The sequence below is a fragment of the Hoplias malabaricus genome, chromosome 16, assembly GCF_029633855.1.
Source record: "Hoplias malabaricus isolate fHopMal1 chromosome 16, fHopMal1.hap1, whole genome shotgun sequence".
Lineage (NCBI taxonomy): Eukaryota > Metazoa > Chordata > Actinopteri > Characiformes > Erythrinidae > Hoplias > Hoplias malabaricus.
The window spans coordinates 23,197,229-23,212,940 of record NC_089815.1 but is presented as its reverse complement, the minus strand read 5'-3'; the positions used below and the strand labels follow the sequence as shown (position 1 = coordinate 23,212,940).

Genomic DNA, 15,712 nt, shown 5'->3' with positions numbered 1-15,712 from the left:
TAAAGTTAACAGGCATTAGCACTCGCCCTCATTCATCAATAACTAGGGTTTCCACATCTGAGTAGTGGAAAACCAGGACACAGCCTACATAACAACCAATCCAAAGAGAGCATCCATCCGCTACAGGACACCAGGCACATGTAGGTGCGGGGAAGAGAACAGTGATGTGCCAGCAGAATATATGTTTATTTAAAGATGAATGAATATGTGAATGGAAATGTGTTTTCACTATAAACCGGGACAATAGGTGTCCCCAGAAGGATGATTAATTTTGCGGGACAAACAGTAAAGAAAGAGTACAATCCCAGGAAAACCAGGACATGTGACCACACTATCAGTAACACTTTCCTCAACAAAGCTTGTGTGCCACCAACACAAAGTGTAATTCTAGTCATTTAATCCACACAGCAACTAACAGAAAAGTACTTATTACCAATATTGATGATGTCTGAGGTGAAAATGTGAGCTAATATGGCTAAAATTAGCAGCCACAAACCCTGACTCACTGCACAGTAACTCTCAAAATACTGATTAGAACACTTTCATCAACAAAACTTATCACTAACTAATCAAGCAACACACAAAAAAGGGCAACATCTACTTACTACTCCAAATTGTGTTCTCATTTCTGTTTCAGCTCACCCTACTGTGGAAATTTAGCAGTATCGGGTACCACTGTAAATTACAGCCTGCTAATTGCTGGGTAAGTACAGAGTAAGCACTTGTTAATTAAGCTGTAAGATAAAATAAGTACTGAGTAAGTAAAGGGTATGATACTAGAAATAAGTGTATTTTAGAGATATATGTGTAATATATTCCTGAAACTTTTCCCAGCAAGAAAAGTGCTATTTCTGTTGGAATTTAATAACATTTTCATGAATAAAAAGAATCAATGTCATAATCAGGTGGTCCTTTGCAAATATTTAAGGTTAAGCTTTTATAGGTTTATTTTTTAATTATGATTAACTTAAGGATTATATGCTTGCCTATTGCCTACAAACTCAGTTGTACTCGGACAGGAGATAGGAGATAATCATTTCAACTTTGTTGAATAAAACAAAAAGTAATTATTGAACTGAGTAATATCTTTACCATATGAAAGAGTACAATGTAATATGCATTAAAAGCTACAAACAGTTACTTGTCCCACATATTCCATCACCACCGTCAGACATTTATAAAAAGCAATACAATCTGGCAACTACAAGGTCAACTACATCACTGAGCACCCCATTTTTAAACCTTCAGGCCTTCTACATGTTTCAAGATTACACAAGCTCCCAAAGTTTGCTATTTTCTCTTAAACTTGTTCATATTTTTCAACACTGCTACTGTCACAACCATAACATTTCAGCATTGTCTCTTTTGTATGAAAAATATTAGATTAGATTATGAAATAAATGCACAATTTTTAAGAAGACATCTAAAGCAGCTAGCAACAGAGGGGAAACAAGATGGCTAATGTGAACAACTCATGCATATCATGAGAAAGAGTAGTTTTTTGTCACCATGGTCAGATGTCACCACTGTCAAGTTTTCTGTCTGACGCTGGTGACATAGAGTCTGGTGGCAAAACCCTCCAAATGATCCTCAGAAGAGGCTAGAATATAATTGTTCATCACAATAAATACCAGTATGACCTGTAATGTTTCATTAACCACTTTTATATATTTATTTATATAATTCCCTCTATATTTCTTAAATATCGTTCAACCTATGGGATGAGGTGTGATTTACTTCCCTCTCAATTCACTATTATGCCATTTTTATTTGGTTGATGTCAGTTGGGATGCACATAGTGCACCAACTACCTTTTTACATAGCACATAGTATACAATATCCCTGTAGGCTATGCATCTCCAATGACTAAAGCCAATGACTAAAGCTCCAATGATTAAAGCCATTACACTCAACTTTGACTTTTTGTATGTTAGAATGTTGTGGCTAGGCAGCAGCTATCTGTAGAGGAGAGAAGGAGAGGAAAGAGCAGAAGCAGCGAAGTGATCTTCTTCCTACTGGTAATAATTTTACATTTTACTGTGTTTATATGATATTTGATGATATGGGGACGATTGATCCTTTAATAATAATATTGCTTAATTGTACCTTATATTCCTTGAAAAATGTTTATCACAGTGCTCAGGATTGTTATTTTTTTGGACCAAATTGTTTTTAAATACATTTGTTAAGCATGAAGACTTTGACTTGAGTGGTATGAAGGGGTACACGTCAAACTGTATAAAAAATGAACAAAAGTGAATATTCAACATTTAACACCATATATGTGTACTAAGATAATGCCAGATAATGATTTAAAAACTCTAAATACATATTAGATCCAATAAATAAAAAATAATTAGCTTCTTATTGTGTCTGGCAGTGTTGACAAAAACAAAGTATAACTGGAAAAACATGTATTTTATGAAAACATTACCATATAAGCAGGTTGCACCGGTACATTGCTGAACAGCCAAGACTTTAGTTTATAATGATATACCTTCAGATTTTGAAATTTAATTAATTTTTCATTTTCAAAATTAAAACTGATCTTATCCACGTTCTCAATCAGTGATTGGTATCTTACAAACATTAAAGACAATGAATGAATGATTGTGCATCTCTTAAAGAATGCCCTTAAGTGCCACTGAGAGATGCGTTACAGGGAAGGCCGGGAATCTGATCCTGAAAGGAGGAGGCAATACCTACAACAAAAGTAGCTAATTCCTTAAAACATCTGTAACTGTATTTACATAGTAAAAAGCACAGTCCACTTCAAAACATTCCAAAACATTTGAAAATACATAATGTGTTTTGAAATAATACAGAATATTTGGTGTTGGGTAAACCTCATTGTGTTTTTGCCTTAGGTACCCCATTTATCAGCCATAAATGGAACCTTCAAGATACATGACTTGATCAAATTAAATACCGCAACCTCTTGTAACCCCTTTAATGGCTTTTTTTTACTAAGTTTTAAAAATATTTATTCATTGTTTATACTAATAATTCATTATCTGTTATTTGTCCACCATGTTATTATTTCCTCTCTATATATGGAATAGTAGTGTCCCAGTCACAAAGCTCCAGGGGCCTGGAGGTTGTGGGTTCGATTCCCGCTCCGGGTGACTGTCTGTGAGGAGTTGGTGTGTTCTCCCCGTGTCCGCGTGGGTTGAATGTGGATTGGCAACTCAAAAGTGTCCGTAGGTGTGAGTGTGTGAGTGAATTTGTGTGTGTCTGTGTTGCCCTGTGAAGGATTAGTGCCCCCTCTAGGGTGTATTCCCACCTTGCGCCCAATGATTCCAGGTAGGCTCTGGACCCACCACAACCCTGAATTGGATAAGCAGTTACAGATAATACAGATGAATGAATATAATTGCACATTGCACCAGTAAGAGCAGAGTGTGAAGGTTCTGTTAGCAGGGTAAGAGCACAGTTTTGCTCAAAACATTGCAATGTACTCAACATTATGGGTGACATACCAGAGTTCAAAAGAGAACAAATTGTTGGTGCAAGTCTTGCTGGCGCATCTGTGACCAATACAGCAAGTTTTTGTGATGTATCAAGAGCCACGGTATCCAGAGTAATGTCAGCATACCACCAAGAAGAACAAAACACATCCAACAGGATTAACTGTGGATGCAAGAGGAAGCTGTCTGAAAGGGATGTTCGGGTGCTAACCCGGATTGTATTCAAAGAACATAAAACCACGGCTGCCCAAATCACAGCAGAATTAGCTGTGCACCTCAACTCTCCTGTTTCCACCAGAACTGTCCGTCGGGAGCTCCACAGGGTCAATATACACGGCCGGGCTGCTATAGCCAAACCTTTGGTCACTCATGCCAATGCCAAACATTGGTTTCAATGGTGCAAGGAGCGCAAATCTTGGGCTGCGGACAATATGAAACATGTACTGTTCTCTGAAGAGTCCACCTTTACTGTTTTCCCCACATCCGGGAGAGTTACGGTGTGGAGAAGCCCCAAAGAAGCGTACCACCCAGACAGTTGCATGCCCAGAGTGAAGCATGGTGGTGGATCAGTGATGGTTTGGGCTGCCATATCATGGCATTCCCTTGGCCCAATACTTGTGCTAGATGGGCGCATCACTGCCAAGGACTACCGAGCCATTCTGGAGGACCATGTGCATCCAATGGTTCAAACATTGTGTCCTGAAGGCGGTGCCGTGTATCAGGATGACAATGCACCAATACACACAGCAAGACTGGTGAAAGATTGGTTTGATGAACATGAAAGTGAAGTTGAACATCTCCCATGGCCTGCACAGTCACCAGATCTGGAGCGAGTCAGGAAACGTTTTCCTCCACCAGCATCACGTAGTGACCTGGCCACTATCCTGCAAGAAGAATGGCTTAAAATGACCACTGTGCAGGACTTGTATATGTCATTCCCAAGAGGAATTGACTCTGTATTGGTCGCAAATGTAGGCCCTACACCATACTAATTAAATATTGTGGTCTAAAACCAGGTGTTTCAGTTTCATTGTCCAACCCCTGTATATATATATATACACATATATATAACTATAATTTAGTTAAAATAGTACAAATAATTCATATTTTACTTGTAACCTTTTTCATTAACAGGAGTCCAAAGCATGCATCCTTCAAATTAATCAAAATACTTATAGAATTAATTTTTACCTAAAATTGAAGTCATGTGCTGGTGAGAATTCAGACACATGATTTAAAATATCTGTTTTAAATATATACAATAAATGAAAAAATAATTTCAAAGTTAAAAAGGGACATGTATATGTCCATAACAGGGAGGACACAGATACTTCAAAAAATGTTTAAATAAATGACCAAAATTAGTTTTAAAAAGTTTAACATGTCCCTTTCATAATAAAACATGAAAAAAATAAAAATAAAAAAAAATGTTTAATTTCCAAAATGTTTTCAGATCCACCGAATCCCAGGAATGACCCTATTTTGTACAGTCTCTAATCATAACTTCTTGCTCTCTCTGGCATATAATGTCCGTACTGGGAATACCGAGCTACATTCTTCTTGTAGCAAGGAGATTTATGCCATAAAGCATTACACCTGTCTCACAAGAGTCCTCTGCCCTGTGATTCAGAAGTTGCTTAGTCCAGTAAACCAGCAGAGGACCAGGCGTAGCAGCCACAAAGGCTCCATTCTCCCTATTATAGCTCCATGGAACAACACAATCTTAGAAGCTGCAATTCTATGGGAAATATGCTACATAGTGTTCAATCACAAAGCTAACACTTAAAATGTTCATGTTCAATGTAACACTTAAAATGTTCTAACAGTTTTGACCAACATGTGGCAGCTACTTTTCAGTTATCTCTCAAGGCTTAATTTAAAGACAAGGAAAAATTCTTATGAGCTAGGTGCTACAAATTAGCATGCACAACCTGACTGATCTGGACAGTGCAGCAAAGACGCTTTATATTCAAGAGTGAGAAACTTTAAACACATATATAAACATAATCTAGCCTTTTCTCACTACAGTTTTAAACAACTGGACTACCTGCTAAATGTGTTTATTTACAGCTGTATAGATCAGTGTTGAGGTAGTTGTTAGGGTTAGGGTTTTTTGTTTAAAGAAAGCATGACAAATAATGATATGGGACACACATGATGATCAACCAAGTGTACACAGTTATGATCTTCAGTGCATATCGGGCAGGGCAGCAAATATGTGGCCACAATGGAGCAGTAGTATAACTGCCACTATAAAGACACAAGTCAGTTGGCCATATAATACAGCCGCCAGAGACAGATTGTTCAGCTGTTTTTTACATATATATTCTGAGTGAATCCTAAGAGTGTGCTTTAAAGAAATGTCAGTCAATCTCCAGTTAAGAACAAGTTTAAATGCCCAGTTATTACAGGATCCTATCAGTTGACTGACATCCTGGACAATGTAAGCATAAAATTTTAAATTTACTTAAATTAATTTATTTTACCTTTCATCAATAATAATAAGTCATTTACTGTCTTCACATTTTATTCCAAGCTGGTACAACAGACACAAAACTTACCATTGGGCAAGACACTGAATTATACAAACACAGAACTATTTGCAAAATCCAGAGAACAGTGGTGAGGTTCATGTCACATTACCCAGGTCATTGCGTAAGCCAGGTCATATGTTCTCTCACGTTTCAGGTTTTAATGACTGTTTGTACTTTGCTGTATGTTTCTTGTAAATTCATGGTGATTCAATAAGGCTGCAATGTGCTGGCTTATAAAATATCACATTTTTAATGTTTGCAATGTGTGCAGTCTGAGTTATTTATGAGATGCTTATTTAAATAAAAAGCAATATATAATTCTAATAATCAATAATTTAATTATTTAATAAACTACATTTCACTCTGTGTTTACACAGCTGTATTAAATTATATAATAACCATGAGAATAATCAAAATAATTATGTTTTTCTTTGTTTTTTCCAAAAACATCAGCTCTACACACTACTTTCATTCTCTCAAACAGCTTGAAAGGTATTAGCAAGAGGAGTTTCCACATTCTGAAATTCTGTTGGCTTCTTAAAGATGGCCTGCGACTCAGAATGTCTTAAGAAAATCTTATGCTCAGTCAGGTATAACATATATTTTGACCAGTACTTTATATGCTTAACACCAATAGAACACAATCTCATCTTTCATAAGCTAAAAATAATAACGCATCCACTGCTCCGTATATATTGTATCTTGAGTGTACATCAGTAACTGCACTGAAAGTATCCCTTATTCATATTTTTGCATTTGTACTATTTTAAAATTCACATTCAATGGATATTTTTATGATTTCTTTAAAATGATATTGATTTCAGACTAAACATAAAAAGCACGAAGAACCTTTGTGCTGCTGTAGAGCATTGCAAGTCCTTAATACATTTAGATATAGTTTCTAAAATATAATACATTATACTCCTTAGAACAGTTCCAGTCCATATTAATTACAAATGAATTTTGGATTTTCAAAGGCACATTACTATGAAAAAAAAGACTTACGATAATAAAATGACAAACCCTAAATGAAACATCCACAACAATGTATAATTAAAAGAAGCACTAATGTGATATGATACATATATAATTTGTTTAAAGGTAATTATGAAAACCTAAAAAATACATGTATATTTTCTGTTCAAATTTTGAATCAGTAAAGTCAAAAGGTCAGTAGAAAATGTGGACATTGATTTTGGTGTAACATGATAGACCGGGTTAACCTGACATGAAATCGATTGTTTTGCCAGTTAGTCGGCCAACTGGATGTCTAATCAGGCATAGTCTGACATATTAGTTAATAATTCATATTAAGGTGACAGTTGAGTCAGCAAAAAGTTTTCAATAAAAGGTGGATTCTCAGTGAATTCATCACAAACCACCAGCCATGAGAGCTGTTGTGCTTGCCCTGACTGTGGCCTTAGTGGGTAAGTCAAGATATGAGTTTTCTAAAGATGTTTTATTTTTTCTGGAAAAAAAAAAGATTGATGCAAAAATGAGGAATATAAAACATAACCTGTTTTTTATTCCATGTTTCATTTAGCAAGTCATCAGATCAACCTTGGTAAGTTATTTAAGAATATGTGTACAATGAAATGACTAAGAAATTTTACTGAGAAATATTTACTGTAATTTCTTTTTTCAGTTCCAGAGTTCACTGCTGGTAAGACCTTTGTATACAAGTATGAGGGTCTACTCTTGGGCGGCCTGCCTCAGGAGGGTCTGGGCAAGGCTGGCATAAAAGTCAGCAGCAAGGTTCTCATCAGGGCCGAGGCACAGAATACCTTCCTTCTGAAGGTAAAAAGATTGTATGACAGATTAAAAAAATACATCGGTAGAGCATAAAAACATTGATAATGTGTGGTTTTCTCTTAAGGAATCAAACCTGTGATTATTTTGCCTTTAGCTCATGGATCCTCAGCTCTATCAGTGCACCGGCATCTGGCCCCAGGATCCTTGTGTTCCTGCTTCTAAACTCACTGCAGCACTAAACGCTCAGCTTGCAATTCCCATCAAATTTGAATATTCCAATGGTGTGGTGGGGAAGGTATTTGCCCCTGCTGGAGTCTCTGCTACTGTTCTGAACCTGCACAGAGGCATCCTCAACATCTTTCAGCTGAACCTGAAGAACACCCAGAATGTCTATGAGCTGCATGAGGTAAGTGATTAAACAGAGCCGCTATCTGATATCTATACTGATTTATGTCATATTCAGTCAGTTTAGCTAATATCTTTAATCTTCTAAGGCTGGACCTCATGGAGTCTGCAAGACCCACTACACAATCAGAGAGGATGAAAAGACCCGGAAGATTACTGTGACAAAGTCTAAAGACTTGAACAACTGCCATGAGAGAGTGATCAAGGATATTGGTTTGGCTTACGCTGAGACGTGTGCAGAGTGTCAGGAGGTGAGATCAAATCAAATGTTCTATCTATATATATATATATATATATATATATATGTGTGTGTGTGTGTGTGTGTGTGTGTGTATGTGTGTGTGTGTGTGTGAAAACCTTCTGTAATTGATCATCCTGCTCATCACAGAGGCGTCAGAGTTTGACTGGAACAGCAACCTACAGCTACATCATGAAGCCAACTGCTGCAGGAGCACTGATCTCTGAGGCTACAGTTGAAGAACTCCATCAGTTCTCACTGTTCAACACTATCACTGGAGCTGCCCAAATGAAGGCCAAGTATGTTGTGCCCTCTGATATTTTAAAGAGTGTTCCAACGATCAAGCAATAATGAACAGAACAGTAATGAAAACGGCTTTCTCATTTCAGGCAAACTTTGAACCTACTGGAGGTGCAGAACACCCCCCTCTCTCCCGTCAGTGCTCAGTATATGGCCCGTGGATCCCTGAAGTACGAGTTTGCCACTGAGATTCTCCAAACTCCCATTCAGCTTGTGAAGATCAACAATGCTGAAGCCCAGGTACTATTTATTCCTTTCCTCTGACAATTAAATCTTTCTAGTCAAAACATTATAGTGAGAAAAAAGCTTTACTTTTTAAGTTCAAGTGCTTGCACTATCGAGTTGAACTGAAGTATTCTTTTTCCTCTTTCAGATTGTAGAGGTTCTGCAAAATTTGGCCACAAACAACATGGCCATGGCCCATCAGGACGCTCCACTGAAATTTATTCAGCTTGTTCAGCTTATGCGTGTAGCTACTTTTGAGTGTATTCAGAACATTTGGAATCAGCACAAGACCAAACCTGTCTACAGGTAACATTCTTCTGAATATTTTTATGAAATAACAAACCCCTGTGGTCCTATTTTCCTAAAAAACTGTGAATCTGGCAGACGATGGATTCTGGACACAATCCCTGTTGTGGGAACACCAGCATCTGTGCGGTTCCTTAAAGAAAAGTTCCAGGCTGATGAGTTTGCCATTCCTGAATTGACTCAGGCCCTTCTGGTTGGTTTGCACCTGGCCACCGCTAATCCAGACACTATTCATCAAACAGCTGTAAGTATTTTATTTTACACCTGTACTGTTGCAGTGCAGAAGCTTGTATATAGCTTTCTAAATATTTGTCCTGTGTTGAACAGAGTCTGGCAACGCACCCCAAAATCAAGGCCATGCCAGTTCTGCGTGAGGTGATCATGCTTTCCTATGGTTCCATGATTGCCAGACACTGTGCTCAAGATCCTGCCTGTTCTGCTGATCTGCTGAAGGTGAAATGTCTGCTCATATATTTATTTCAGGTCTGATCTACAGGTTTTGCCTGCAGAGGATTACATAGGTTTGTAAATTTTGCTTTTCCACTTCTGTCATCAGCCTATCCATGATCTTGCTGCTGAGGCCATTTCCAGAGCTGAAATTCCCGAAATCACCCTGGCTCTGAAAGTTCTGGGCAATGCGGGTCACCCTGCTAGTCTTAAGCCTGTCATGAAGCTCCTGCCTGGATTTGGATCTGCTGCTGCATCCATGCCTGTGAGAGTGCAAGTTGATGCCATCTTGGCCCTCAGGAGCATTGCCAAGAGAGAGCCAAAATTAGTAAGTATGAGGTGATGATATTTTTCTTTTCTGATTCAATTTTGTTCAAGCAGGTAAAACACTGTATTTCCCTCTTTAGGTTCAACCAGTGGCACTACAGCTTTTCATGGATAAGACTCTTCATCCTGAAGTGCGTATGGTTGCATGCATTGCACTGTTTGAGACCAAGCCTTCAGTGGCTCTCATGACCACTATTGCTAATGCTGTGGACAAAGAGGCAGACAAGCATGTTGCCAGTTTTACTTACTCTTACATCAAGTCTCTGACCAAAAGCATGGCCCCTGATTTGAAGGATGTGTAAGAAAACTTTCCTTTTGTAAATAAAAACATGATGCTGTAATGCTGGAGCCACAAGTGACCCTGTTATTGTTACAGGGCTGCTGCAGCTAACGTTGCCATGAGAATCTTATGCCCCAAGATGGACAGACTGAACTATCGTTTCAGCACTGCTTACCAGCTGGACCTTTACTTGTGTAAGTGTTAACAATAAATTAAACTTCTTAAAACGTGTAAAACTCTGAAATATAGTAATGCTAATTATGTTGTTTTTTATTCTCTATAAAGCTCCTCTCATGGCTGGTGCTGCTGGTACTGCTTTCATCATCAATGATGCTGCCACCATCTTGCCCAGAGCTGTTCTTGCAAAAGCACGTGCTTATTTGGCTGGAGCTGCTGCTGATGTTCTTGAGGTATTCATTTCTGGGACCACCAATGATTTCATTTAGAAGATATGAACTTGTGTTCTACTGAAAATGCCAATTATTTAATTTTGTCATCCAGGTTGGAATCAGAACTGACGGTCTTCAAGACGCTGTACGAAAATCTCATCCAGCAGATCAGAATGCTGATCGCATTACCAGGATAAAGCGCACAATGCAAGCAGTAAGCAATAAAAACTGTGTCCAATTTTGTTTTAGTAGGGTAATTGTTTTATAACACATTTAATATATCTGCATTCATTTTTGTTTGTGTTCAAGATTAAGGACTGGAAATCAATGTCAGCCAAACAGCCACTGGGTTCTGTCTATGTCAAACTCCTTGGACAAGAAATAGCTTTTGCCAACATTGACAAATCCTTTGTTGACTACATTATTCAGCAGACAGCACAGGTATTTCATTGATGTAATCCTGCATCAAAATAATCCTATATTTGTTTAAATAACTGCATGTAAAATATGATCATATATAATGTCCACCTTCTAGGTCACAAGATCATATGCACGTGAACTGAAAGAGATTGTTAAGTCCTTGCAGACGGGGATTGCCTTCCAATACGCCAAGCCTATCCTGGCAGCTGAGCTGCGCCGTATCATTCCCACAACTGTCGGTGTGCCCATGGAGCTTGATTTCTACACTGCTGCTGTCGCTGCTGCATCTGTTAATGGTAAAGTTTTCACATGAGAACACCCACCAATCATTCAATAGGATCATTTTAGACATGTATGTGAATGTTATATTTTTTTCAATTTATTAGTCAAGGCCACCATCACACCTTCTCTGCCTGAGCAACTAGAGACTACCAGTCTCGATCACCTGATGAAGACTGATTTCAAGCTGCAAGCTGAGGCCAGACCAAGGTGTCCTTTCAAAGATGATTTTAAATTATTAATGTGATCATTAAATGGACAAATTTATGTAAATGTATGGACCTGGTTTTGTTTCTAGTGTTTCCATGCAGTCCTTTGCTGTGATTGGAGTGAATACTGCTTTGATTCAGGCTGCTGTAATGACCAGAGGAAAGATCCATGCTGTTGCACCAGCAAAACTGGCAGTTAGAGCTGATTTACCCAAAGGTCACTTTAAGGTGGAGGCTCTGCCTACTTCAGCCCCTGATCATGTTGCTGATTTCAGGTAATGGAAGGAAATGCATTAATCCCTCAACATGTAAACATGATTTAATAGAGTTAGTGCAATAGAAGACAAACTGTGCATGTTCAGTAATTAGTTATATTTGTCTATATTTCTTCCAGCTTAGAGAGCGTTGCTGTAGCCAGAAATATTGAGGATCTCCCCAATGAGAAAGTGGTGTCCCTGGTACCTGCACAACCCTCCCAATCGGAGTCTTGGCTACCTACTTCAATTCAGAAGACCTTTTGTGGTAGAGTTCCTTACCTTTCCTTCAAGGGATGTGCTGACATCTCTTCACGCAATGCTGGTTTCATGGGATACAATCCTTTTTACAGTTTTATTGGACAGCACTCAGCTCGTATTTCAGTGGCAAGAGGTAAGTTCTGAAGTCATTAGGTTTGACAGGAGGTTTACACTGTTATCTGAAATGAGTTTGAGTAATACACTGTAATGTATGTTTCAGGTGATGGTCCTACACTGGAAAGACTGGAGTTAGAGGTTGACATTGGTCCTAGTGCAGCTCAGAAGCTAGTTAAAGAAGTCAGTGTTTTAAAATCTGAAACCCAAGAAGAAAACTTTGTCCTGATGAAACTGAGAGAAATCCTGGATTCTGGAACGACGGGTAGGAAGTCCCACTCACGAGGCTCACGCAGCTCAAGCAGTTCAAGCAAATCAAGCAGCTCTAGCAGCTCCAGCAACTCAACCAGCTCAAGCAGCTCAAAAAACTCACCCAGCTCAAGCAGTTCTAGCAGCTCTGCTTCCTCTTCCAGTAGCAGTCAGAGTTCCAGAAGGTCCTCAGGCCGTTCCAGTACTCGCAGACATAAGGTAGTTCTTCAGAGTATGACTATGATCATCATTTACAACTACATTAGCTAAAGTTCATGTAGATATAGTTGACATTTTTTGTTCCATAGTCACAATAAAAGGGGAAAATATCCAATGAATTAATATTTTTTATAGCCAGATAAGGCAATAAAACATTGGCATGCTTTAACTACTGCAACTACAGGCAGAAACATTTGCAGTATGCAAAATGTTCATTATTCCTAATTTACCATGAAATGCACTAATGAGACATGTTTGTTTTGTTCTAGGTTACTGATACATATGGTAACTTCCGACAATTCCATAAGGACCAGGTTACACCTAAATTTTTATTTTGTTTTATTTTTGATAATATATTAAAATATAAACCTAAACATGAATGAAATACAGATTCATTCAGTTGATTAGATGGTTTATTTGATTGTCTTTTCTACTTCAAGACAAATATGGAGGTTTATGTTTTTGTTTCAGTACATGACCTCACAGAGAACGTCAAAATCTGGCAGTTCATCCAGCATTGAGAATCTTAAAAACAAAGTAAGAAAATCTGCTGAATCATGTACCAGAACCAGCCCAGTAACATTTCATAAATCAACGATCACGGTACATGTTTCTCCTTTCAGGCTAAGTTCCTTGGAGATGCTATTCCACCTGAATTTGCCATCGTGGCTCGTGCTGTGAGAAGTGACCGTAGTTTGGGATACCTGATTTCTGGGTACTTGGATAGATCCACTGCAAGATCACAGATTGTGATTTCCTCCATTGCTGATCAGGGCAAATGGAAGATGTGTGCTGATGGTGTCCTGTCAAGCAAGCATAAATTGAGCGTAAGTCTGGTCTTCTAAAGAAGTTTCTGAGAGACTGCCCTGCTTTTATTTATGTTGATTATCATTCAGAATGATACAAAGATTTGCACTAAGCTCTCACTCTCTAACTGTTCTATTAGGCCGAGGTTTCTTGGGGTAAAGAGTGCCAGGAATATAACGTGACTATAAAGGCTAAAGCTGGAGTCCATGATTCAAACCCTGCTCTCCGTGTTGAAGTGGAGTGGGACAGACTTCCTAAACTTCTTTACCTTGTGACCAGCTATGTTAAATGGTATAGATGGAACATCAAAATAACAAATCACACAGAGTGTTTCTGATTAATACAAAATGATTATTTTTTATAATTCCTGGCATGTCCTTCTACCAACAGGGTATCTGAATACATCCCAACTTACAGAGCATCTCAAAAAACTGGATTGTCTATTGAGAGAACTGATAACAACAAGAGAGAAGTTGCTGTAATTGTGGCCCTTCCAACTCAGAGGTCTCTTAACATCATTGTGAGCGCTCCAAAGGTGAGGATTAATTTATCCAGAAGCTGTGGATAATTTAATATTTTTTATCACGCAACTAACAGCATTTATCATTTATATTTTACCACTAGATGACCCTGACACAGATGGATGTGCAGCTACCTGTTTCTCTGCCCATTGAAAAAGACGGACGTATTCCTGCTCTCCAGAATGTGGATATTCAAAGCACCATCAAGAAACTGGATTCAGACATTCGTGCTAGGAACAGGAATGCTGCCATGGAAACTCTGCAGAAATTAATGCAGCAGCTGCAGAAAGTAGGCGAGAACGTGCTGGACGAAATGGAGGCTGCAGAACGACATTCTTCCAGCTCTGGAAATTAGCAACATCCTTCAAGGAAGACAGCATTCATGCCACAACTGAGAACTCTGACATCCATGCATTTGTGGAGATGGCTGAATTCTATACTGACCTTAAACTAACTCATTTAATTGCAGTGAAATACATCAAGTATATTAATAAAGAAATCCCAAGCATGCAAACATCTCTCTTGTGTGTGTTTTAATTTTACTGAGTTATAAATAGTTTAATCCACACAGCAACTAACAGAAAAGTACTTATTACCAAAATTGATGTTTGACGTGGAAATGTGAGCTAATATGGCTAAAGTTAGCAGCCACAAATCCTGGCTCACTGCACAGTAACTCTCAAAATACTGATTAGAACACTTCCATCAACAAAACTTATCACTAACTAACCAAGCAACACATGAAAAAAGGGCAACATCTACTTACTACTCCAACTTGAGTTCTCTTGTCTGTTTCAGCTCACCCTACTGTGGAACTTAGTACAGTATTGGGTACCACTGTAAATTACAGCCTGAACGTTATCCCAGTGTGATGGAATATTATGACAGAAATAAGAAAGCTGAGTCTCTGAGTCAAATAAAATAAAAGAGCAATTTATTAACTTGAGAGAGTGTGCTGCGCGCAACACTGTTTTCACCTCTCTACTGACTGTTTTTTGATTAGCGTCTCTTATACCTGGAAATCCCTTTGAAGTAAACCATCTGTTTGCTATTTTACATTTCAATCACCTTTCAATGTATCCTGTTCCCATAACTCCAAGTCTCCCACCATTTGTGTTCCACTCTCTCCTATATTTCTAACACCTTTCCAGACGTGCCCTGTGCATCCCCCTCTACCCCTTTGGTCTCAGTTATCTCCCCTCTGTGGTCTGGAGACAAAGGGAGTTGATTGAACGGAATGTGTCGATATGTTATTTGAAACACACACACACACACACACAAGTCTGCTGTCTCACACAGAGAATTAGGTATAAAACTATTTCAGTTTACACAAGCATGTGTGGTCATTGCTGATTAAAATATCTCATTCATTGATTATGAATTATTTCTATAAACAAATTTCCATCACATTTCCCTCCTTAGAGTCTTAACCAAACATTTTTACAGATTATCTTCATCAAACAAATGTTCCAGCCCCAAGTCTTTATCTACTTCTTCAGGTTTAGAGTCCTTTATGATCTGCAGACAAAATTTCAACAATACAATTGCACAGCAATGGTCCGCAGCAAAGCAAAAAACCAGCAGTGTGAGAATAGGTAAAATCATGAAGAATATGCTACATAAACTAGTGAACATAGAGCCCCAAACCCCAGGCCATGAACTAACCCCCTGCTCTCCATCCCTGTGTTGGGCGGCCACAGTACGCATTT

The 15,712-nt window shown here is 38.4% G+C and overlaps 1 protein-coding gene across 1 annotated transcript; it reads left to right on the top strand.

Moving 5' to 3' along the window:
* The first annotated feature begins 7,379 nt into the window (after window positions 1–7,379).
* Window positions 7,380–14,358, top strand: LOC136671387 (vitellogenin-like). Its single transcript, XM_066647053.1, has 27 exons — window positions 7,380–7,428; window positions 7,545–7,565; window positions 7,647–7,798; window positions 7,908–8,159; window positions 8,248–8,409; window positions 8,547–8,695; window positions 8,786–8,936; window positions 9,070–9,227; window positions 9,306–9,471; window positions 9,555–9,680; window positions 9,784–10,002; window positions 10,082–10,299; window positions 10,378–10,475; window positions 10,567–10,691; window positions 10,783–10,884; window positions 10,980–11,111; window positions 11,206–11,386; window positions 11,477–11,579; window positions 11,668–11,853; window positions 11,973–12,226; window positions 12,314–12,675; window positions 12,945–12,989; window positions 13,162–13,212; window positions 13,299–13,502; window positions 13,622–13,773; window positions 13,873–14,017; window positions 14,107–14,358. The coding sequence occupies exons 1-27, from the start codon at window positions 7,389–7,391 to the stop codon at window positions 14,356–14,358; spliced, it is 4,206 nt and encodes a 1,401-aa protein (XP_066503150.1). The 5' UTR covers window positions 7,380–7,388.
* The last annotated feature ends 1,354 nt before the right edge of the window (window positions 14,359–15,712 follow it).

Bases quoted from the DNA above. Each gene is read 5' to 3' on its own strand.
- LOC136671387 (XM_066647053.1), top strand. From the start codon at position 7,389: ATGAGAGCTGTTGTGCTTGCCCTGACTGTGGCCTTAGTGG. The intron at 7,799-7,907 runs GTAAAAAGATTG...TTTTGCCTTTAG, and splicing joins AGAATACCTTCCTTCTGAAG to CTCATGGATCCTCAGCTCTA. The intron at 9,228-9,305 runs GTAACATTCTTC...TGAATCTGGCAG, and splicing joins AAGACCAAACCTGTCTACAG to ACGATGGATTCTGGACACAA.